Here is a 22,732-nt window from a genome sequence, read left to right on the forward strand (position 1 = left end):
ACTGTTATATTGCATGAACTTAAGAATAAAGCTGTTATTTTTGAATAAAGCCAGAGATTTTCCATCACACCTTCATCGCAGGAGGCTAGGAGAACATCCACGCTGACTCAGTGCGTTCGGGCTGTGGTTTGCAAGGGGAAGCCCCATAAATACACTCGTGTCACTTGTTCATTTTTTTCCACCCTCACACCTCTTGTGGGCTGACACGGTTCTATACACAAGTCTGCTAGAAGGATTTCTTTAAATTTATAGCCACATTTCAGCTTAGCTCGAAGTTACACTGGGAAGTGACATATGGTAAAAACAAATCCCCGGGGGAAGGGTGGAGCCTTGCGAGTGACTGCCAGCGAGAGCTACTACAGCCCTGAAGGCAAACAAGCGATCTTCCCCCTGCTAGGAAAAACTTGTGCGCGCTGGACCGGCTGAGTGAAGACAAACTGAAGCCACTGGCAGATTTTGAGGTTTCTTGTCGAGTACGAAATGTGCTCATTACAACCTAAAAACACGACCTTTTCCGAGCACACTGTGCATGGTAACTTGCAGAGACATTAATTAGATGGCGTTTCGGGGTGCATTATGCAGCGTGCACACATCAAGTTTACAGAAAAAGAAGGAGCCAGATGTTTTGATGGTTTTTAGAATTCCCTGAGTAATAAGTGTCATTCTCCCTCCCTCATTAAAGCTATGACATGAAGTCCAGGGTGTAAGAGGGCACAGAACCGCAAGCGGCGTCAGTACTGGAACAGCTTTTGAGTGAAAATATTCAATAAAAAGTGGCCTAAATGTATAACAAATTACAATTAATTGCCGTGTTTGCACAGGGACTCAAATCCCAGGCATTTCATTCCTATCTGCAAATCTCATATATGCAAAAATATGTAGAAAAAATACATTGTTTGCCATCATTAGCGATCGCGAACGCCGGGCACACACATACGCACAACAGCGCCTGTGTTCCACCAGCGTGTCAAGCGGAGCTCTTAGACAGCAGGCAGGCCTATAGGGGGTGTCGCCTGAATATGCATCAGGTTTCTTCCCTGTGCTGTCTAAACATCGGAAACCTCTCCCATTCAGATTCATGAGTCGATCATCGCTGTGTGCAGAAGCTCAAGTGTGAGCACTTTCAAAAGAGACAGAGACGGGGGAGGGAGAGAGTTCCCCAAGGACATTCACAAGTTTGTGGTATGTAAATGATGAGCGGCTCCGCTGCTGTGGATACGGGGAGAGGGAGAGTACTGACGCTGTTTTTAGGTGTGCAGGAGACGTATGACAGCGCCTGTCAGAGCAGAATCTTCCAGAAACGGTCAATCAAACGACCTGGTTTGGGACCTCATTAAATGCTTGATAATACTCCTATTGTGCAAATTCTAAATGTGTCTCATTTTCTATATTGATACAATTTATATTAATAGCATTATCCAGCTCCTTATTTTGTCATGAAGTGAAATGTCTTGGTGTACTGACAATCAAAACTTAGTAGCAAGCATGGCAACAATAACACATACATTTTGGACAGTGTGCATTGTGATTTGATTTTATTTCAATTAAATGTGCAGCCTAAGTCAGTTCTGATGGATTTTAACAAAGAAACCACTCACAGATACAATCAGAATGGCTTTATAAATATTCAGTAAATGAATGCACTTCATCACATGGCTGCAAAACTCCTGTACAGCTCACACTACCAGGCCTGATCTTTGATTTGTAACATTTCCTGCAGTGGATGCAGAAGACTCAACACAATCACTGCCACCTATCACCTCATGATCTCCAGTCCATCATCATATCACTCAACCATATTCAAAGGAATGAAAAACAACTCACTACTACCCGTACACACACACCCACACCGATGAGCGCAACACAAAACACAAACACACTCACAGGTCCGTGTTCCCACAGAGCTCAGTGTCAGTTCGAGAGCCCTTTCACACACGGACTGTGTAACACTCAAGGATTAACGCTCCTGAAGAAGGTAAGAGATCCGACTTGTTCACCATCAACTGAACTTCTCGATCACACAGAGCAGGTCTGAGGCTGCTGCACGCTTCACTTAAAGGATTGTTCGGAGAGAGAGACAGTCTCAGATAACACCAGATACAGCAGTACAATCGTTATTTCAAATTGAGCACCTTTTCATGAGGTGACCAATGCTCGCTGTGCTTTCGTGATAATTAGAGAATTATTGTCTGAACACATGCAGCTCACCGAGGACTTCCTCCCTGAGCAACTCACAGTTTTTACTTTGCGATGCAGCAGTGAAATAAAAAAAAAGGATGTGGTTGGATGGGATGTGTTTTTGGTTTTTTTTGCAGAGAAGTGTCCAAAAATGTCTGTAAATAGCACAGATGTAATGGTTGTCTAACAAAAATAGTGACATCCTCAGCGATGTGTCTCTACCTTCACTCACAAGACCCCCCCCAACAAAAAAAAAAAAAATTGTTGAAGTTTTGATGCAGTCTGCTGCCAGAACACATTTCCTGCATTTCTTCACTGTAACATTTATCCACATATGAATTAGCAAGTTCCATAAAATGTCAAACGGGAAGACGGGATTTGTTCCTCCTGTTCAGCTGCCAAGAGATACCAGCAGAAACCCCAGCTGGCTGACAGTGCTAACACCAGGACTAGACAGACCGAGAAAAAGCTGGCATGGCACCAGGCAGCCAAACCTGGCAACGAGCAGGGCTTCTGGAGAGAAAAGAGAAAAAAAAAAGTCTTGGAGATAGAAGTTTGGAAGGAGGGGAGACGATGGACGAGACTGGATAAATTGAGGAATTGAGTTTTCTTTTAGAAAAACTTAACTTTGCAAATAAATGCTTATGTCATGAGACGGACCAGCTTGCTGTACAATTGGCTGAACATGAGACCTCTCAGCTGGACCACTAGGACTGATTTCAGTCTGCACGGGCACACCACAGACTGACAGTGGGGTTTCTTTTGGACCAGGGACAGGAGGATGAAACCGGTGCCACTGCCAGAAACATTAAAAAACACATGACGTCCGTGGTGTTGGAGAATTTTCCGTGCAAAATCCGCAATTAAATAATTTGATTTAAGGGACAGACACAAAGGATTAATTGCCGTCGGTCTCCGCAGGGAGCCCAGCCTGTGAACAAACACAGAGGACAGACAATCCGATCTGCCTATTCAACCCAACAATCGGTCGTTTTTGGTTTTTTTCTTAGTTTAGCTGTGAAATTAAACCATTAAGAGGACCTGCCCACTCAGAGAGGAAGCATCATGAGAATACTGGCAGAGGACAGAAACCAGAAGACAATGTGCAGCGAGATGAATTCAAGATGGCCCCTACACAACAAGAGCAATATGTTTTTATGAGTCTGGGCCCCGGCGTGACACATTATGATTATCATTTGGGCACCGAGCTGAATACATTAAAGAACTAAGGACTCGGTTATCATATAACCTAAATGAGCTCTCTTCCCTGCTGGGCTGACATTCCGATGGAGAGGAACTGTCTTGAGTCAGAAGCCGCCGTGCTCACGCACTCGAGGGTGACGCAGTGCAACAGTTTGCTCATTTCTCTGCATTGAAATAATTATATTGAAATGCCGCAGAAGTTCTGAATCAACCAAGATTGAAAGCAGAGCGTCTGAGAGAGGATTTCTTCCCCGCAGCTCATTTTTTCCTGGCTGTATTCTTTTGTGATCTGGAGTCACGTTGGCATGCCAGCAGGAGGGAAACATCCATTTCGGCGTTAAAGCACCAAAAACCTGTTCGTCTTCCATTACCTGTGAGTCAGTCCAGATCAAATAAGCCAGTCGCTCGGAAAACACATAACTGAGCTCGGAGACACTGATAGCTAAACACAGCTGCAGCCGCTCTGAACACATAGCTTCAAACGAGTCTTGTTTATGTGAGGTGTAGGGTGTGTGTGTGTGTGTGTGTGTGTGTGTGTGCGTGCGGCACGCCGGTCGAGGTACAGATAGTGTTAGACCGTGACTTCAGGTGTTTACATGTGTTTGGAACACTGGAAGTGTCTGACGCAGTCTACCCGTTTCTCATCTCCACACTCAAAGCCCTGAAACTCTTCCCTGCCTCCTAATTAGCGAGCTACATCACATTTTCCACCTTGCCATTTTCTCTGCGAGAATATAAAAAAAAAAAACACACACACACGAAAAAAAAAAAAACCCCTCTGCACTTCTTTTCATCTTCCGACTGGCCTTGTCTTATGGAGACGGGAGCAAGAAAAGTTCAACTCATTAGCCCAGGTCACTTCCTGACTTTTCTTCAAAAGGCAGCGGAGACAAAAGGCACAGGACAGCCTCACATGCCAACACCCACAGACACAGTTACAGCGAGAGACGGGAGCGGGGAAGATGAGAAGATGGTGGAGAAGATGGAAAGGGCAGAGCAGGAAGTGTCGTGCGGACAGCGTCTCGTCAGGCTGAGGAGAGGACCTCGAGCTACAGAAGGAATCTACATCTACGTTCTTTTAATATTATATCACACAGTATTCAGTCAAAAAGGATGTGAGCGACAGAACTCACAACGCCAGGCTAGCTGTGTCCCACTGCTCACAGTCTCTGCGCTAATCTATGGTAATCACCTCCAGGCTTCAGCTCCATGTTTTACCCTTTCACACTTGACAATAACCCCCCATTAGCAGCAGAGATCAGGCTTTTGTCTTCAACAAGGTAAATACCCAGGTGAAATGACTCTGGCTTCAGCTCAGACCGGCAGTGATGGGACCTGACACCCGGGTGGACATGTTAATACAATAACAGTAACAGAAGATGACTTGATTTGGTGGCAGCCAACAATAAGAGAACCCATAATTTCACATTTCTATATTTCGAAAAAGGAGTTTGTGACCAAATTAAAAGTGCTTTTAGTCGATTTATAGTCTATAATTTTACTGATACCAATCTTTAACTGATCATATAATATCCCAGCTATATCCGTCATGCATTGCATCCCTATTTGACAAAAGGCTGAGGTAAAAAGACATAAAAACAAGTCATCACTGTCATTTTTGCAGGCCGCCATGCTATTTTCTTAAGTTTCCTGTTTTCCGGTGCGTTCGTGTTGTCAGAGTTTAGAGAGCGTTTAAAAAAAACCTGCATTTACAAGGTAATTTTGGTGTGTAAAGAGGAGACATGTGTTGTCAATCTTCCCATCTCACTCTTAGCAAGAAAGCAAATGGCAAACTGCTGCCTTCAGTTCTTCACCGTCATTACTTTAACATCCTTCGTCCTTATAAAGTTCATATACAATAAAAGTGAATCCACAATTACTAATGTACCCATTAGTAAGGATTTACGCGTTTCACCCGAGAGCCCTCGAATGTTTCTGATAAACATTTGCAAACCTACGCTTTCTGGCCTATAAGACAAAATGTTGACTACATAACCGGCTGCAGCTCTACATCTGTGTTCGAGGGTGCCGAGTTCAAAGCTTGCCTCCTGCTTCTAATTTGGGGCACCAATGTTCTCCCTGGGTTTTGAGACAATAATCCACAATTCAGAGTGCGTGTAAAGTACTGCAAAGCATCAGGGGATGTTTCCATGCAAATAAGCCTGTCGATTAAAGGTGCACTATGTAGTTTTGGGGAAGAAAAATCTTAACCAGAGGAGAGCGATCTTCACTGATAAACAAATAAACAAACTGACCTTAAAGAACAACATTGTTTCATAGGTTTTACTTTGTTCACATGTGGCGGACCCTGCCACATGTCCAGCTTCAAACAGTGTTCTTGGGACCTTATCTTCCGCTGAGAACAACTTTTTTATTAACTTATGGAAAAGATAAACTTAGGTTTGTTTTTCACCTCATCAAAATTCCGAGCTTGAATTTATCCTGCAAAAACTACATAGTGCACCTTTAAACACAAAATCTCAATAGCGATTGAAGGGACATAACAACAGTGACCATGTATGCTTTGTTAATCATCACTGACTGCACCATTAACTTGCAGAGGTCATAACATATATGAATGGCCGTGAGGAGAGTTAGACTAACTGAGCCGACCCCCATGACCCCGTGACCCCTAGTCATACAGTTCCTCACCATGAGAGAGCGATGCAAACGGCAGTGATGGTGTCTGTGTCAGTGAGACGCTTCTTTGGCTGCCATCACTCACAATGTTTCTTCAAGGCTTCTTTTATACCCACCATCAGCATCTGTTTTAGCATTTTGCACTCTTAACAGTGCTCTGCCTCGAGGAAGAACCCCAAAGCCCACCACTTCATATTCACAGTCGGGTAAAAAAATGCGACTATTAAAAACAAAAACTGTGCAGACAGCCATACAGAAATGGATGGAATCTGAGACGACTTGGGAAACACTGCCTCTCCACAACTGTGAAGTTTGGGTTTACGGCGAGTTTATGTATGCAGCACAGAGTCCTGAGAGAGAGAGGCATCAACACAGAGAGAGAGAGAGAGAGAAAAAGAGGGAGAGAGCAAGAAAAGAGGCATGAAAAACAGTCTGATCTGCTTCTCCACAGTAGAAGCTCCAACTCTCTCCTCATCGAGAATGCAAAGCCTCTTCTGCAGGAGTGTGTGTGTGTGTGCGTGTGTGCGTGTGTGTGTGTGTGTGTGTGTGTGTGTGTATGCATTGCGAGGGGGGATGGGGCCCTCACAAATGCATGCTGTCTAGGGGGAGGGAACCGGTCCCTCTACTCCCCTTGCCCTCCCAATCGGGTATTTTGCTTGCTGCCCCCTTGCCTTCACCAGAAGCCCCCGCCCCCTTCCTTTCCCCCCTCTTTCTCTCTTTTCAGGGAGAGTTCATTTTGAGCCTTGCCCATTGTGGCGAGTGAAGGGACTGACTTGCTAAGGGGTGGCCTGGGGTCCCTTGGCTCACACTGCCAGGTCAGCCCTGTTGGAGCTAACTGAGTAACACTGGCAGGAATCTGGAGAAGAAAAACACAAAGCCTGGATCACCGGTGAAGATCCTTCTCTCTTTCTCCCTCTCTCTCTTTCTCTCTCTCTCTCATTGAGCACATTTGTTATCGCTGTGTGTGTGTGCGTGCGTGCGTGCGTGCGTGCGTGCGTGCGTGCGTGCGTGCGTGCGTGCGTGTGAGAAGGGACCAGGCAGCCGGGGTGACAGTGTATGGGAGATAAAGAGTGAGAGAGGCAATAAAGAAAGGGGGAATCATTAAAAAAAAGTGAGAATGAGCTGATTAAACACTGCCAGTTAATTAGCACTCCTGTTTAATAAGCAGAGGAAAGCGTTAGCGACTTTCACTGAAAAACCTGGAGGGCCTGGCTGCGCACATCTCAGTTCAATCCACAGCACATTAGCGTTGTTCGGCAGAGAGGAAATTAACCGAAAACTGTTTTGATAACTGATATCTCACTGAGTCCATTATTTTACTCAAAATATCTGCGGTAAGGATGATCTGCTTTTCATTTGTTTTATGACATGAAAATGAAGTGAATATCTTTGGGTTTAATGGCAATATGTGACAGGTTTAAACATTTTCTTCAGGTACCAATAATGTTGCATGATGGGGGCTGCAAGAAACCAGGGACAGACCGATTCAGCATTTTCTTGATTACCAGTATCTGTGTTTCTTGTGCGTGATTGCTGATTTAAAAAAAAAAATTTTCTAAGTGTTGCTCTGGCTCCAATGCAGCGTCCTTTGTCTATCTGTAGTTGCTCAATGTCCAGCCCACAACTCTATCTGATTGGCCACACATCACAAGCAACAGCCAATCAACACTTAATTATTTTAAACCTGCAAAATAACTTATGTAAACTTGCGTATACATTTAAAAATAAATGTAGTGGAGTGGAAGTATAAAGTGGCAGAAAATGGGAATACTGAAAGTACATCAAAATTGTAAACATGTAGGCACATTCCATCACCGTTCGATCGAAATTTTGGTACAATTTTTTAAATTTTCATTGCAAATGTGTAATGGTTCCAAATATTATTAGTCTCCTGCATTACTTATAATCAATAGTTAGTCTATGAAATATTAAAAAAATACATAAAAATAATGTGAAAGTGCCCTCAGAGCCCCAAATGATTTCTTTAAAATGTCTTTTTCTTTGGTCTCATCTAGCCTTTGATGACTCAAAACATGCTAAATCAGCAAATACTTGATAAGTGATAAGAAATTAACTTAAAATGTATTACTGGCTGCTCCTTAATCATGAGCCGGTGCACTTAAATAGGTGGGCGCACAAATAGCAGTCTTGTCAGTATTTAACATCTTGGCTTGATTCATCTACCGTATTTTCACAACCATAAGGCGCACCTAAACGTCTCAAATTTTCTCCAAAATGTGCGGCGCGCCCTATAGTGCAGTGCGCCTAATGTGTTGTTTTTTTGTAAGGCGGATTACATGAGAACGTTGAAGGGTGAAGTGTGAAGTGTGGGCGTTATTGTTGTTGTTGTAAGGCGGACGTAACAGAGGACTAGATGAGAACGTTGTGCCGGTATGTGCATCATTGTTTTGGCAACCCCCGCCTTATGTATTTGTTAAATACAGAAAAAGCACCCGTAACTGAAACCGCGCCCTATGGTCGTGAAAATACGGTAATCAAATAACCTTTTCAGCTCTATAATGAAGCACGACAAAATACACAGACACGTGAATGTACATATGCACGCCTGGCATCATGATGGGCATCTCAGGTCAAACTGACAACCAAAGGATGTTTGCAACCGGAAAAATATGTTATTTCTCCCTGATCTGACCGCATTTAATGACAGATAGCAGCCACGGAAATCGTGGTCTAGATTCTTAACGGGAGCTTAGCCATCACAGGGCATGTCAAAACTGGATACAAGTGAGGAGAGAGCGAGAGAAGGCAGACAAAAAAAAAGGCCAAGGCCGAGGACGCTGCAAATCACTGCAGAACCGATTTTCAGCCAAGGCCGAAGAGAGAGAGAAAGAGAGAGGCCCTCTTCAACTAGGAGATGCGGGAAACAGATCAAAAAGCGGTCAGATAAATGATCTGGCCGCGACAGTACAGACAGATTTAAACCACAACAGCTGGTGCAGAGGGGGAAGAACATCAGTTTTCTGCTCCGTCCTGACCGCAGTCCAGCAGGAGCCAAGAGACGGTGCACTAGGCTGTACTTAGACAGGCAGGCAAAAAAAATTAAAGGGATCTGATTGAAATGAATGGGAGTCTGGGAGTCGTGTTGTCCAGAATCTCAAGGGGGTGTGGGGGGGAGAAAACACGTCCCTGAAAATATTTTTTTTTCCTCTCCGGATCTTTCCTCCAGCAGGCTTCAAAGCACAGATGAAGATATGGAAGTGGGCTGCAGGTAGTTTCAGATCAAGATGAAGCCAGACTCCGAATGATGATACATGATGTCTGTCTGCGTCTCTGTGGAGGTGGATTGGCAGCTGCTCAACATGTTCATGGCCGGGTCAAAAGACAGAATGGGACCCTTTATAAAATGAACTGTGACTTGTGACCAGAAAACCGGACATTAGATACATCATAAGAAAAAAAATCAAGTTCTGATGCCCTAACTGTAACTTCTGTTGTTGTCAATTAGGATTAAGCCTTTAAAATTAGGGGCTGGGTGGTGTGGCCAAAGACCAAATTGCAATGTTGGGTTGATCTGTGAACTTCTCACATGCTTTCTTCGAGAAACTACAACACTGACACATCTGTCTGCGTCCCCCTGGATGAATTCAAACATCTGAGGTTGACGGCTACATGAGGTTGTTTTCCTTGAATCCAGAAGCAACACGGTTTTCCGCCTAACAGCCGAACTTAAATCCCAGTTTTGTCCGACATGTCTGGGGACTTCATGGTTTCTGATATGTGTTCGGCGTGGAGGTTGGAGACAGTTTGAAGTCGAGCAGTTGGAAACAAGGGGCGCCAGAGCCTCTCGGTGCTTGGACTCGGGCCAAGACATACAAACGGCTCCACGTTTAATGAAAACGTGGCCGGCCTGCTCTGTTCTCCCCTGCATTGTGACGGGATGATAAAGGTAAAAGTTGACAGAACTAGGTTGTTTCCCGGGTTTTGGACAAGCCAAGAATTTTGAAGACTGATGTCCAAGTCATTCCAAGTTTTAAAACAGTGCAGATGTCCCCGCGGGGTTTGTGCAGCTGCTGGCAGAGAGCCTCGTCTCTCCATGAAAATTGGACTCAAGAAATACAATTCCTCATTTTAATGAATCAGTTTGAATTCTGAACGATAGAAACATCATTTAGTTGGGAATAAGGTCATGTATACCCAACAGCTTATCACACCAGCTACCATGTTCATCTCCAATTAGGATGTAACCACATCATACTAGAACACACACACAAGCAGAACAAAGTAACTTGGAGTGATAAAGTATTCATGTATCAGCATTAACTTGGGAACATGACTCCAAAAAAAAAAAAAAAAAGGAAAAGAAACACTCCCTGCAATAACAGTTTGGGGGGGAAAAAGCGACAGTCAAAATGGAAAACGAAGACAGGAGCAGATAGTTCAGCTGAGCCTCGAAGGCTCATAAACCGCTGAGGCACATCGCGATTTATGGTCGGGGGGCGGGGGGGGGGACGAGGAATTGTGCTGTGCAGTGCAGTGCAAGTCTGACTAATGCAAAGCACCTGTTGCTCTGACAACCTGGACATCCCACACAGGAGAGAGAGAGATGGGGTGGGGGGGTGGGGGGCTCAGACAAATGGTGACAGAGGAAGAGAAGAAAATTCCTACAGCTTCCAAAAAACCTGGCAGACGTTTATGTGAGTGGGGCGAGACAACACGAGAGCTGGAGGTAAATCACATCAACCAGCCTCGTCTTGTGTATGACAATGTAAAATCCATTTACACGTTGTTAAATCAAAACCACTTAAAATTTGGGGGGTTTATTTCCTTTCAGCAAAGGGGCTAAAAACCAAAACGCATCCTGCCCAGCAAACAGCCGACATGAAAAGGTGAACAATTAGCTGATGAATTTTGAATGTTCATTATTGTATTTTCAACCTCTGAGCAAAAACAAGCGTGTACATGGAGCACATGCTTCCACCAAGGCCCAACAGTCCCCCTTTAATTCAATCAAGCCTTATATCAAACTCCATAGCCCCATATGCTTCTTAACATTTCTTTTTAAATCAATGAATCTATAAACATATTCAAATAAAACAAAACCCTGTCCGGATGGCACAGAGCTCGCATCTTGACTGATGCTGTGATAATCAAAACACTCATCGAGGAACCCAGATTTCAGTTCATTGCCCAGATAAAAGTGCATTTTTGTGTGAAAACTGGAGTTCAACACGTGACAAAGGGGGCCAAAATAAGAGACGATATCTATCCATCCATGTTATGTTTCCATTATTCTGTGATTTGGTACACTGGACTAACTGGCCTGAGTAGCTGGTTGTACTATGGGACCTCGGTGCCCTGAGGGGTGGGCAACAGATACAGCCCCCATCACATCCCCAACAAGACACGTGTAGGAATGTGCTTAGGGAGAGGTCTGACAGCTGAGTGTCTGTTTGTGCTTTCAAATGAGCATTATTGTGAAGAAGAATGTTCTACGTGCAATCTCCTTTAAAAGACCCCGGCTCATGCACACACTTTAAACTTTCGCACAGTTTACCATGCAGCCGACATCTACGAGCTGAGCATGGAGCGCAGCAGCACGTCCAACTGGAAGTACAGCCATTCAAACAGAATTCAGCTTGGTATTATTAATAGAAAAAAAAGAATGCGCCGGGATGGGCCTGATGCCGGCCTGCAAAACAGAGAGAAACGAGGACTCAAAGTCAAAAGAGAGAATGGATGAGGAGTAGTAATAGTCCCACATGTAGCAGAGGGCCTGTGAGGCTCTCTGTAACCTTGACTGTTTGAGCACACAGCCAGGCAGGCGATGCAGTAAGAGGCGAGGAGGCTTTGAAGCTTTACTGCAGAGAACCTAGCAGGAATTCTGATGTCCTGCTGTATATCCTCTAACCCTCCTCCTCCTCCTCCTCCTGATCTCTGCAACTCATCCAATATAAAGTGAGAAGAAACGCAGCATAAGCTAGCGAGAGACAAGAGAGGCAGAAGAGAAGCAAGCATGTGAAAAAAATTCAGGTGGAATCAAAAGCGAGTCAGAGGAGAGAGAGGATTTTGATAAATGTGAAAGAGGCCTAAATCAAAACTCCTAGTCCACGTGAAGAAACGCAACAAAGCAGGGATTGGGGCTGGTGTTGCCTTTGGACCAAGCCCAGCCCAGAAAATCACAGTCTAACGACGGCGGTGGAGCTACCCCAGTTTTTCTCTTTTCCTGCACAAACCTCCACCGCCCTCAAATTACTATCAATATTCAATCAGGGGGTCGGGGATACTGGACGAGCCGGCCTCAATAACAAACCACACTTCTCTGTGGATTAAGGCCCTTAAAAACTAACACAGTGAAATGTCTTTTGTAAATAATCACCCAATACCCTCTGAGTAACACCCAGCCGACTGGACCTCTCACACAGCGATGAGTGATCTCCTTCCGGCTTCGCCACCAGCACAAACCTACACTCGCCGGCTCAGTCCACCTTTAGGTTTTCTAGAGCGATCAAGCGTTCGTTTCTACATCTGTGGCTGGAAACGGGAGATCAGATTTCATATTTACATCCGAGGCAAAGTCCAGATAGTCGTGTAAATCCCGCTGCTGTGACGTGGAGTGGTCATTAGTTGCCTGGATCACGGAGGGCTGTCGGCTTTCACAAAAAAATGTGTGTATGACGGCTGATACATCGACATCAGAACATTTCACTCCCTAATGGTGGTATCTGTACCAGTGCGAAAAGACATGGAGCATCAGTTCTGGTAATATCAAAAGTTTTTATATAATTGACACACCAGGTACGGCGACTGGTAGTATGTATATGATGTCAAAATGACTAGCCAGGCCACCCCATATGTCGGGAAGACTGAAATATGACTCAAATGCCGATCTTAAAACTCTTATCATAATCATCATAATTACCCTGTTATTAAACCTGTCAGAAAACCAGAGCTAATAAAAAGGAGTTGTTACGCAACTGAGAAGATGGCAAAGAATTATTGGCAACAATTCTGACACTTGATTAATTGATTCAATCAGCTTCCTCATTCACAGAGCAGAGCTTCTGAGCAGCTGCCAACAGGTGCGTAAGAGACGACCAAAGGCAGACAAACATTCCTGCACATTGTTCACCTCAGCGGAGGTGAGGAATATAACTTGATAGCAACGATTCGGAACAAAGTCCTTCATCGGTTTGTTTCCTGATGAAAACATTCACCTGGTTCTGGTTTTCCTTTGTGTCATAAATGACTGGAAAATAAATCCATTTCAGTTTTGGACTGTGTAATTAATAACAATTATTAATAATAAAGCATTTCAAGACATCATTTTTGGTTCTAAGAAATTACTGGTGGGTACAACTGATGGTCTATAAACTAAACCAGGGGAATTGTAAATTAATCCATAGAGACAGTAACACTGAGCTTCAGCCCGACATCGAACTTTGCAGTCCATAGTTACAATAATCAGACCGAAATTAACTGATTTAATTCAAATACAATTATATGGCTTTAACAATATATATCTAACAAAACATCCTGTGAAAAGCTGACCTATCAACTTCAAACGTCACAGTGTACGCCCTCACGTCCCCTGACAATAAAGTAACTCAATGACAGATCGAACAAGGTTGACCCAGTGACTCAGACACACTGACAAGGGGGGCCTCAGATTACACATCTGCCGGAGAATGAAGGGTGGAGCGCAGAGGGCTAGAATTACCCTTTAAATGGAGATGCCGGGGACGCTCGCTTGATAAGAAAACCCTCAGATCTTCTCCCGCGTAAGTTTGCAGGTCGATGCCGCTGTTCCAAAAAAAAGGAAAAGACACGAACAAATGTCGGCTATGACTCCAGAAATCAGACCTAATGTGTTAGAGTCGGCACAAACTCATTTTGGGGGGGTGAATGCCTCCTTCACTGACTCAAGTGACTCAACAGACACACCTGCAGGCTGAGAGTCAGGACACATCTGAGCCTCAGAGCAGATGTCCACGCAGACAGCAAGGCCGACAGGTTCCTGCAGTCGTTTCCACGGGCAGATGCAGGCTGTTCGTACTGGATGCACATCTCTCACACTCGTTGAGAAAACCGCTCTGACAAATCCAACGAAATGTGCCGCTTCAATTAAACACACACCAGCGCCGTGCCAGGTCGGATTTTCACAGCTTGCACAACAAAGCGACGGCCTCCAAACTGTTTTCCCACGACACACGGGGATGATGCCGGATGCACATTTTTCATAAATAATCTCAACAGGCTATAAGGAATCAGAATCAGTCATTAAAAAAAGCTGTGGGAGCTAAGCAGTACCAAAGACAGAACCACACACAGTAAAAGAGAGAAATTCATTTTAAATGTATGTACCAGTATGAGCAGAAAACAAGACTAACACACTGTTGAAAAAAAATAAAAAATGAGCTAGTGCATAGACAGCAGAGACAATGATGTAAAGAGCAGGAAAAGACGGACACCGAGCACAAACTGGAGCTCGGGGAGGGATGAGCGGTGACAAAGGCGGATCCAGAGGGATCAGAGGAAGCCCTCAAAGCCGACTCCCAGAGCCGGGATGAAGGCGGCTCAGTGTGGAAGCAGAGAAGATGAAACACCATTTGGGGTCAGGGCCCCCCCGCTGCCTCGCCTCTGTGTTCAGGGCCTGTGAGCGCCTCTGCCTCTGAAGTGCTAAACAACCCCCCCACACCCACACACACACACACACCCTGCAGCACCAGGCGCTGCACCCTGCACCCTCCTGCCATTTGGTGACTCAACTCAGCCCCGCACAGACGGATACGGAAAACTAGTGATTCTGCCATGGTCACACCGTTCACCGTGTGTTTAAACTCATTTAGGGCTTCAACAAAAGTCACGACTGATTCATCTGCTGATTTTTTCCTCGATCAATCAGCTCTGATTGATCAGATTTGGTCTATGAAACAGCAGAAAATAGCGAGAGGTGCTGGTTACAGTTTCCTAAGGCTCGAGGTGACAGGTTCAAATTTATTGACCTACAGTCGAAAACGTGTGTGATCTATCAAATACAAATAATTACTCTCACAGTTAAGACGGTCGAAATAGACGTTTTATATTTTTGCTTGAAAATTTTAAAAATAGTTGTCAGTCCATTTTCTGTTGCCTGACTAACCGACTCACTGACAGATTGTTTCAGCTCTAATTCAAATATTGTCAAACACCTAGCTGATGAACCGTGTAACAGCTACAGCTCTAAAAAGGATCAATCAAGGTTTGCATAGTTTAATACAAGCAAAAAAACAAAACACAAAAATCACATCGGTTGGAGCTGCAACGTCCAATCGATTAGTTGATCGAAAGAAAAATGTATTGCCAACTATTTTTTTTTTTAATCAATTCATTTTTTCAGTCATTTTGCAAAGAAAAATATCACAAACATTTACTGTTCCGGCTTCTTAAATGGAGACATGTGCTGCTGCTTCTCTTTGTCATCTCTGACAGTAAATGTCAGCGACCATTTCTCGGTTTGTGAACTGTCGCTCAGACAAAAGGAGCAAAATTCCCCACATTCACACACTCTACAGACTGAACGATTAATCGATGTATCATGAAGAAACCCTGGATGAATCCACAGTGACAGCAGTTGTTAACTGAAGCCCTGACTCGGTTCGTCCAGGGCAGAGAATTAATCAGAGGGTATTGTTGATAACAGGGTGATCGTTCCCCTCTGCTCTGGGGACATGAGATGTGATGTGATGTGATGGGCATTTAATTAACCATCACTGAACTGATGCCACAAAAAACATCATGACAGATTAACTGATCATAAAAACAATGTTTACAGCCCTGATTCAAAACTGCTGCTGATGGACACAAGGTCTGAAACCTAAAATCTGATATCTTGTATTTGATCATGAGCAGGTTTTCAGATCAGGCCTGTGAGCTGCTTAGACATTTTGTAAAAACAGATTCAATCTTGTGATTTGATGTTCATGTTCATACTAACTGACTGTCCATCTTCATATGCAGTCTCATGACCTTGCACATGTCACGGCTTTAATGCACTGAGCTGATCTCGTTTCACTACGAGGATGAATCAGGCCAGCCCTCTGATGAGACAACACAATGAGATGTGGCTCCAGGGCTTCATCGTTGTGGGTGACAGGAACTATTCTGCTGTTTAATTGGATTTATCAGCTCGTAAATGTTTAAATGACCGATGAAAAAACACGTCTATTACAGCAGATCGGGGGATAAAGAGCTCCAGCGTGCTGATGTCCCACAGTAATGCGTCCTAACTTCACAGCGCCTGTTGTTGAGCCGCCACACGTCCAACCAAGCAGAGGACTGAAGTTGTCCTCCGCAGTCATTACTTCCAACACTTCTAACAATCCCGTCAACGCCACTTCGGCTCTTTCAACCAGGACTCGGTTGTTATATTTATTTATTTATTTTAACGCAGAGACGCCACACGGACACAGCTCCAGAACATGTCCCCCTCCCCACATCCCCCTCCACGTTTACCTGCATGGTGAAGACTCCCAGCTCCTGAGAGGACAGCTTCTTCATCTGGTCGGCCAGAACTTGCGCCTCTTCCAGGATGGAAAACTCCGTCTCGGCTCCGCAATATCCACAAGAAAGAGCCGCGCACATTAGGACGCAGCTCCACGGGAAAAAAGCCGAGAAGCCCCCGCGAGCGCGGCGGTGTGTATCCCCGAGAGCTGCGCGCGTATTCGGCGTGAAAGACGGAGGTTTGTCCCCCGGCCGCCTCGCCATGATGGCTGTGGGTCCGCGGGCTGGAGGAACGCTGGAAGTCTGAGCTGGTGGCGGAAAGGAGGAAAAAAAAACTTCAAGGGGAAACTACTTTTACAACTTTGCAGCTCGGAGTACGTGTGCCCCTGCTCTCCGGTACGAGTCTCCACTATTTCCAGCGGCGCAAACCATCGCAGCTCCGTGAAATCCCCCGAGAGAACAAAGTAGATCCATGCGCGACACGCAGCAGTTTCTCTTTTTCACTAAAAAACCTCGCCGCCGTTCCGTCCTCGGTCAGTCGCTCCAACTCCTGGAAGTCTGGCAAAGTGTGTGTGAGCCGGAGATTCACCACAATGGGGGTGAAAGTGGGAGGCGTGGAAACACAGGAGCCGTACCGGCGCCTGGATCTCCGGATCTGTGGATCAGGGTTTCGTGAGGCGTTCAACTGCTGCTGGGAAAAAAAACAAGGCGGGCATAGAGTGTCACTTAAATACACAAAAAACGTCGAGGATCGTTTTTCATGTTTCAACAACCCGTTAAGTCTTTGCTGGTGTTTGAAGCACATGTATGCATGGAATAGTTCACAGGAGTGTAGCAAGGATTTAAGAAATGCCGCAAAAATGTCCAGGTTGCCCTCAATGCACCCGTCCACTGCCTACTCTATGATTATGTTCATTACTGATTCATCTGATGACTATTTGAAAGAATAATCGATTAGGGCGTCTTCAAATCGCTTCTTTTGTCCGACCAACAGTTCAAAACCCAAAGTCACCTCATTTACTGTCATAAATGACAAAGGAAAGCAGGAAATCTTCACATTTAAGAAGCTGGAACCTCCAAATGATTGACATTTCAGCAATTAACTTATTAGGAACAGTTGTCAATTAATTTTCTTTCTATCCCCTAATATTGCAACTCAGACTCCGCCCACTTCACACATTCATGACCTGACACCAGGAAGACAGTCTCCAAAGTATTTCTAAATATTTAGATATTTCCATAATTAATTAATGATGGTAACTATATTCTGTTCCCTAACATGAAGATCTAAACAGAGCTACAAATGTTAAACACTGCCAGGAATAAAATGTTGCTGAATGATGTATTTTCTTTTTTAAGTGCTGGCTTAAAAGTTAAGTCAGTGTCATTCATACAGCTATTTTTTCAACTATTACAATCAATTGATTGTTTCAAGTACATTTTTGACGAATGAAGTCAAAGTTCTCTGACTCCAGCTTCTTTAATGTGCATACATTCTGCTCTCTTTCCTCCCTTTATGACAGTAAGCTGAATATCTTTGAGTTGTGGACAAAATAGGACCTTTGAGGACGTCCCCGCTGGCTTTGGAAAACACTGATCGACATTTTTCCCCATTTTCTGACACTTGATTGAACAAACAACTTACTGACTAATCGAGAAAATGATCCCCAAAATGAAATGAGGTGGATTGACAGTGACACCTTTTAACGATCCAAGAAAGAAAACCTCCTCCAGGACAGTTAGACATGAGATTGATATTTTAACATATGACTTTCATCACAGACATTTCATTCTTTACCATTTTGTTAGGCCTCATTTGCAATATTGCCATGTTGATTCCACTTGCCATGCATCTGAACTAAATTTCAAATCAGGGCCAAAATGCCCTCAAAGTATCCCATTAATTCCAGTCACTCAATGCTGTTTGTGTTTTCAGTTAAGTGTTTTTCATGAGGAATTACACTTTTATGAGGTGAAAGGATCATTATAGATCTTTTCTGCCAGTCTGTGTGTGGGATTCTGTTTGAGATAACAGCGACAGTAATTAAAGAAGACAGAGATTGGAGGTAAAAGTCGGCACAGGCACACGAGTAAACTGGTGACGTATGTGAGATTGTGAAATCACATCAGGTCTCTTGCAGATGTGATCGTGGTAAGACTGCATCATTTGGGTGAAGATGGAGAGCTGCACTTAGATACTCCGCTCCTCATGAATCCACTTCTTGTTTTCGTTGCAGCTTCAATTTCACTTGGCTTTGACAGAGATCAGAGGCTTGTGTATTCGGGCACATCACATCTTGATTGCAACATTAAAAGAAAAGGCCTGACAGATAACTAATTTATTAAAGAATCTTGTCATCAAGGCCCATGATGTGAGGCTTTGAAGTATAACAGCACTTCAACCCATCCAACAGCTGACCTCCAATCAGTGCTCTCTCTCTCTCTGCCTGTCTCTATACAGCCTGTTTCACTGCAGAGTGAATCTGATTTGCAGCTGCGCAACCAGCCACCTCACATATTGTAACTTTTTGGGAGATGTTCTGGTTGACCAGTGTCGCATTCAGGCACGAAATACCTGACGGCTGTTTTTCTGGAGGGAATAAACAGCTCACTTGTTTGTTTGTTTTTCCCATTTCACAAAGATCCAGATTCACTTAGTGGGCTTGTTTCAAACATCAGTTTGTTTGGGTTTTTTTGTTTATATTTGTATTTAATTCATCTGAAGACATCCTGTAGACATATAAACTTTCTGCCCATATTAAAACTCCCAGAGGAGTGAGTTGTGTGACATGTCCATGAACAACCTTAGGTTGCCGTGCACACACACAGACACACACTCTGTGGACACTATGTAAGTAAAAGTAAATTACTTACCAGTGACCGTGGTTTGAGTCTATGATTCTACATTTGGAAGTGTGAAACAAACCATCAGAAATTTCATACCTCCATACCTTACCCAAAGCAGGTGTTTTAGGCAAAATCATGGTGTTTGGCTAACCCTAACCAAGTGGGTATGGTGCCCCAATGTAGCCATAATGTAAAGTTTCAACATAAGAAGAAAGAAACAAAGAAACAAAGAAAGAAAGAAAGAAAGAAAGGTGAAGTTTGAACTAATCTGTGGTTTTGCAGAAATGTAATTTGCCATGCTTCACTCTGGTGATTGGGTTGATTTTGGCTCTAATACTGAACCAAGTGGTCACTGCAGTTATCAGATACATGTAGTGGACTAATAAGCACGATAGCTGCTTCCGAAATGTTGTTGTGTGGAAGTAAAGGCACCTCAAATTTGCACTTAAATACGATTGAATGTACTTGGTGAAAACCTATAAACCTATAAACTCGCATGTTATTATCACAGACAGTCGTGGGAAGATATAAAAGTGACTTTCCAAATGTTTATCACTGATGTCGTCGTGCTTGTGCTGGAATAACCAACCTCACCTCTGTTAGAGAGTCACTTTTCACATTGGCTGTGCGGTGATCACTTTTCATTTTCTTGCCGTCGTGATGCGTCATGTGCTGGATCATCAAAACCGTGTATATAAATATATAATTTGCATGTTTTAGTCAGTCAGTCATCCATGTTTAGTTATGGTCTTGATCACTGTGAGTACAGAGCTGCCTGCTCGCCATGATAGTTTCAAACCGGAGCCAAAACAACTTCAGTGCCTTTTAACTGAAGTGACATCTGTCAAATGAAGAGGTATTTTTGGTTTTTGGTATTTAGAGAGTTAATTCCGACCTGCCATTGTGACGTGGGCTGTAAAATTAATGTTGCAGTGGAACAAGTCACATGTGGATTTTGCATCTACGGTACCGTTCTCCTAATTTGGACATCGTCTTTCTTTTACCAAACTTCTCATTTGTTCCTTATTGTCCTCTCATGATTTTAATTCACATGGATGGCTCTGTTTGTGAAATACAAGTGTGATTGATGCAGCTGGGAAGCACTTCGCAAACCATGGATCTGCAGCAGGAGCCGTTTCCCACTCCAGACTCCTGAATGGGTCGTCTGTCCGTGTCTTTTGGCTGCAGACGCCATCAGATGTTTGCGTGGCCGTCAGACTCTTTTAGACACTTACAAACACAAGGATGTTTGTCGAGTGGTTACATGCAGTGTGTGCACAGCATACATTATCAAAAATCCCTGTTTTCTAAAGGCTGTGTCACCTTCAAGTGTCAGTTCAACAGGCAAAAGTGACATTTATTCGGCAGCCATTTTTTATTAACTGTTTGTGAAGGGAATTCATTTCCTGAATTGGTTGCAATGTTTGCAGAGGAGAATATATATAGGGATACTTGTGCAAACACTAGAAAGAATGAATACATTTGCATAATTTGAAGCAGACTAAAATAACACAAAGTGAAATTTCAATGCCCCGACTTTTTTGAATCGTGTGGTCAGCCTCTCCTCTCCACTCAGCCACAGAGGCAGCACTGACCTCATCAAAGCTCTCATGTCAGTGAAAGAATTGTTTGTGAGTTTGGAGGATTTTAAAAAACCTATTCAACTCTCTCTGCTCCACACCTGTGTGTGTGTGTGTGTGTGTGTGTGTGTGTGTGTGTGTGTGTGTGTGTGTGTGTGTGTGTAGTGCCACCACAGGTGTATTCTGTTCTCAGCACCGATGCACAGATGTTCAGAGGAAGAGGTCAGGGACAGAAGAAGACTCCACATGTGGGTTTTTTGCATCCTAAATTTCCAGTAAGAAGAGGGACTGTTTGTTGGACTTTGACTGTGATGTGATTAAAATGCAGATCATTGAATTTCCAAAGATTCACTGAAGATTTTTAAAGGTACATTCACATTAAGTGTCTGTGCAACCACTTCCTTTGTACCTGTTCAAAGTGATGCCGTGTTTCTGACACTGATGATGAATGACCAGATTGTAAACGGTGTGTGACGGTTCAGCCAAACAGGAAACACAGGTCTGAACTCCTCCATCGAACTTCAGCAGATATGAATTCAAAAACTGAAGATAAGACTGTGACCATAAAACTGATCTGTGGTGCCAGTTTATTGCCTCCCTGCCCCAACGTCATCCACCCCTTGTACCCAGACCCAGTAACATTTAGTAGTGCAGCGGCAGGTGCCTGACCCCTCACCGGCTTCCCACCAGCAAACAAACTGCGTGCTGCGAGAAGCACAACCAACCATAAGTTCCATCACTGGCAAGCTGGTTTGCCCCTGCACCACCTGAATGCCTTGTTTGAAATATTATTTAATTACTTGCCAATATTAAAATGACAATACAGATGTTTTTTTGTTTTTATGTGTTATCAGGACGTAAATGTTGATTGCACAAAATTATATCTATTAAATAAGAGACCATCTGTGTTTAGAGTGGTGGCCTATCAAACTCACTCTCACTGTGCAGTTTTGTTTGTTACCAGGCAAAACCAATTTGATGATCCAGATCCAGATGTTTACATGTCTCCGTTGTAGACTAAATGACTGAATAAACGGTTCATGTCCTGTGTACTTGTCATTTGTGTCTCAGGGAACCAGAGAACGATCCAGCTGTTTTCGTGAGAGCAGCATCAACAGTACTTGGGTAAGTGCTACAGGAGGGAAAGTTGTCTGTTACCATTTTATCTATTGTTTAAACCATACTGGTAGATTTGTCTAATAAATGACCAGTTTATGTTGGAATGAGACGACAGAGAGGGCAATCATTATCAAAATCTGCGGCTGCATTTTAACCTGGAAGGTTAATTGAAGCCTTTACTGCTGCATCCAGTGGCCACAACAACGGCGCTGATTGCACCTCATGAAAGAACTCATTGTTTGATTCCTGAAAGAGCAACACCAGGTAAATAGATCACCCCTGCGCGACACAGATTGTTGGCTTGTCAAGCCATAAAATACATCACCTTTTATGAGCTAACAGCGCTGTGGGTTCATGCCGTAAAAACCACAGCACCAGTTTGACTTGCTCTCATTGTTTTGTTTTGTTTTTTTAATTTTATCTCTTGGATCATTTTCACACTGCACACCCAGCCAAAGGAGAGCGGCGTCTGCAAAATACTGCTAATCCTGACTGGCTGTCTGACTGCTACATCTCTGTGGAGAGAGACGGCTGCTGGTTTATTCGGAGTGAAATATTTCATTACACAAGAAAGCAGGTCGGGGTCTTCATTAACAGAGAGAGAGGGATTTGTTTTACAGGATTTACCTCATTTGCATTATTTTAATTACAGCATAGACCAACAAAGCCACCTGGTTGGGGAAGATAAAGGGGGAGAAGGGGAGAAAGTGAGGCTGATTAGTCCA

At 43.9% G+C, this 22,732-nt stretch overlaps 1 protein-coding gene across 1 annotated transcript in view; it reads right to left on the reverse strand.

Annotated features, from left to right (window-relative positions):
- The window catches only part of cachd1 (cache domain containing 1), an 89,990-nt gene extending 73,265 nt beyond the window's left edge, over positions 1 to 16,725 (reverse strand). The window contains exon 1 of the mRNA XM_037115612.1: positions 16,474 to 16,725. Within this exon, the coding sequence (XP_036971507.1) occupies positions 16,474 to 16,725 (252 nt within the window). The remainder of the gene's footprint in view (positions 1 to 16,473) is intronic.
- Between the last annotated feature and the right edge of the window lie 6,007 nt (positions 16,726 to 22,732).

The sequence above is a fragment of the Acanthopagrus latus genome, chromosome 11 (assembly GCF_904848185.1).
Source record: "Acanthopagrus latus isolate v.2019 chromosome 11, fAcaLat1.1, whole genome shotgun sequence".
NCBI classification, from domain to species: Eukaryota; Metazoa; Chordata; class Actinopteri; order Spariformes; family Sparidae; genus Acanthopagrus; species Acanthopagrus latus.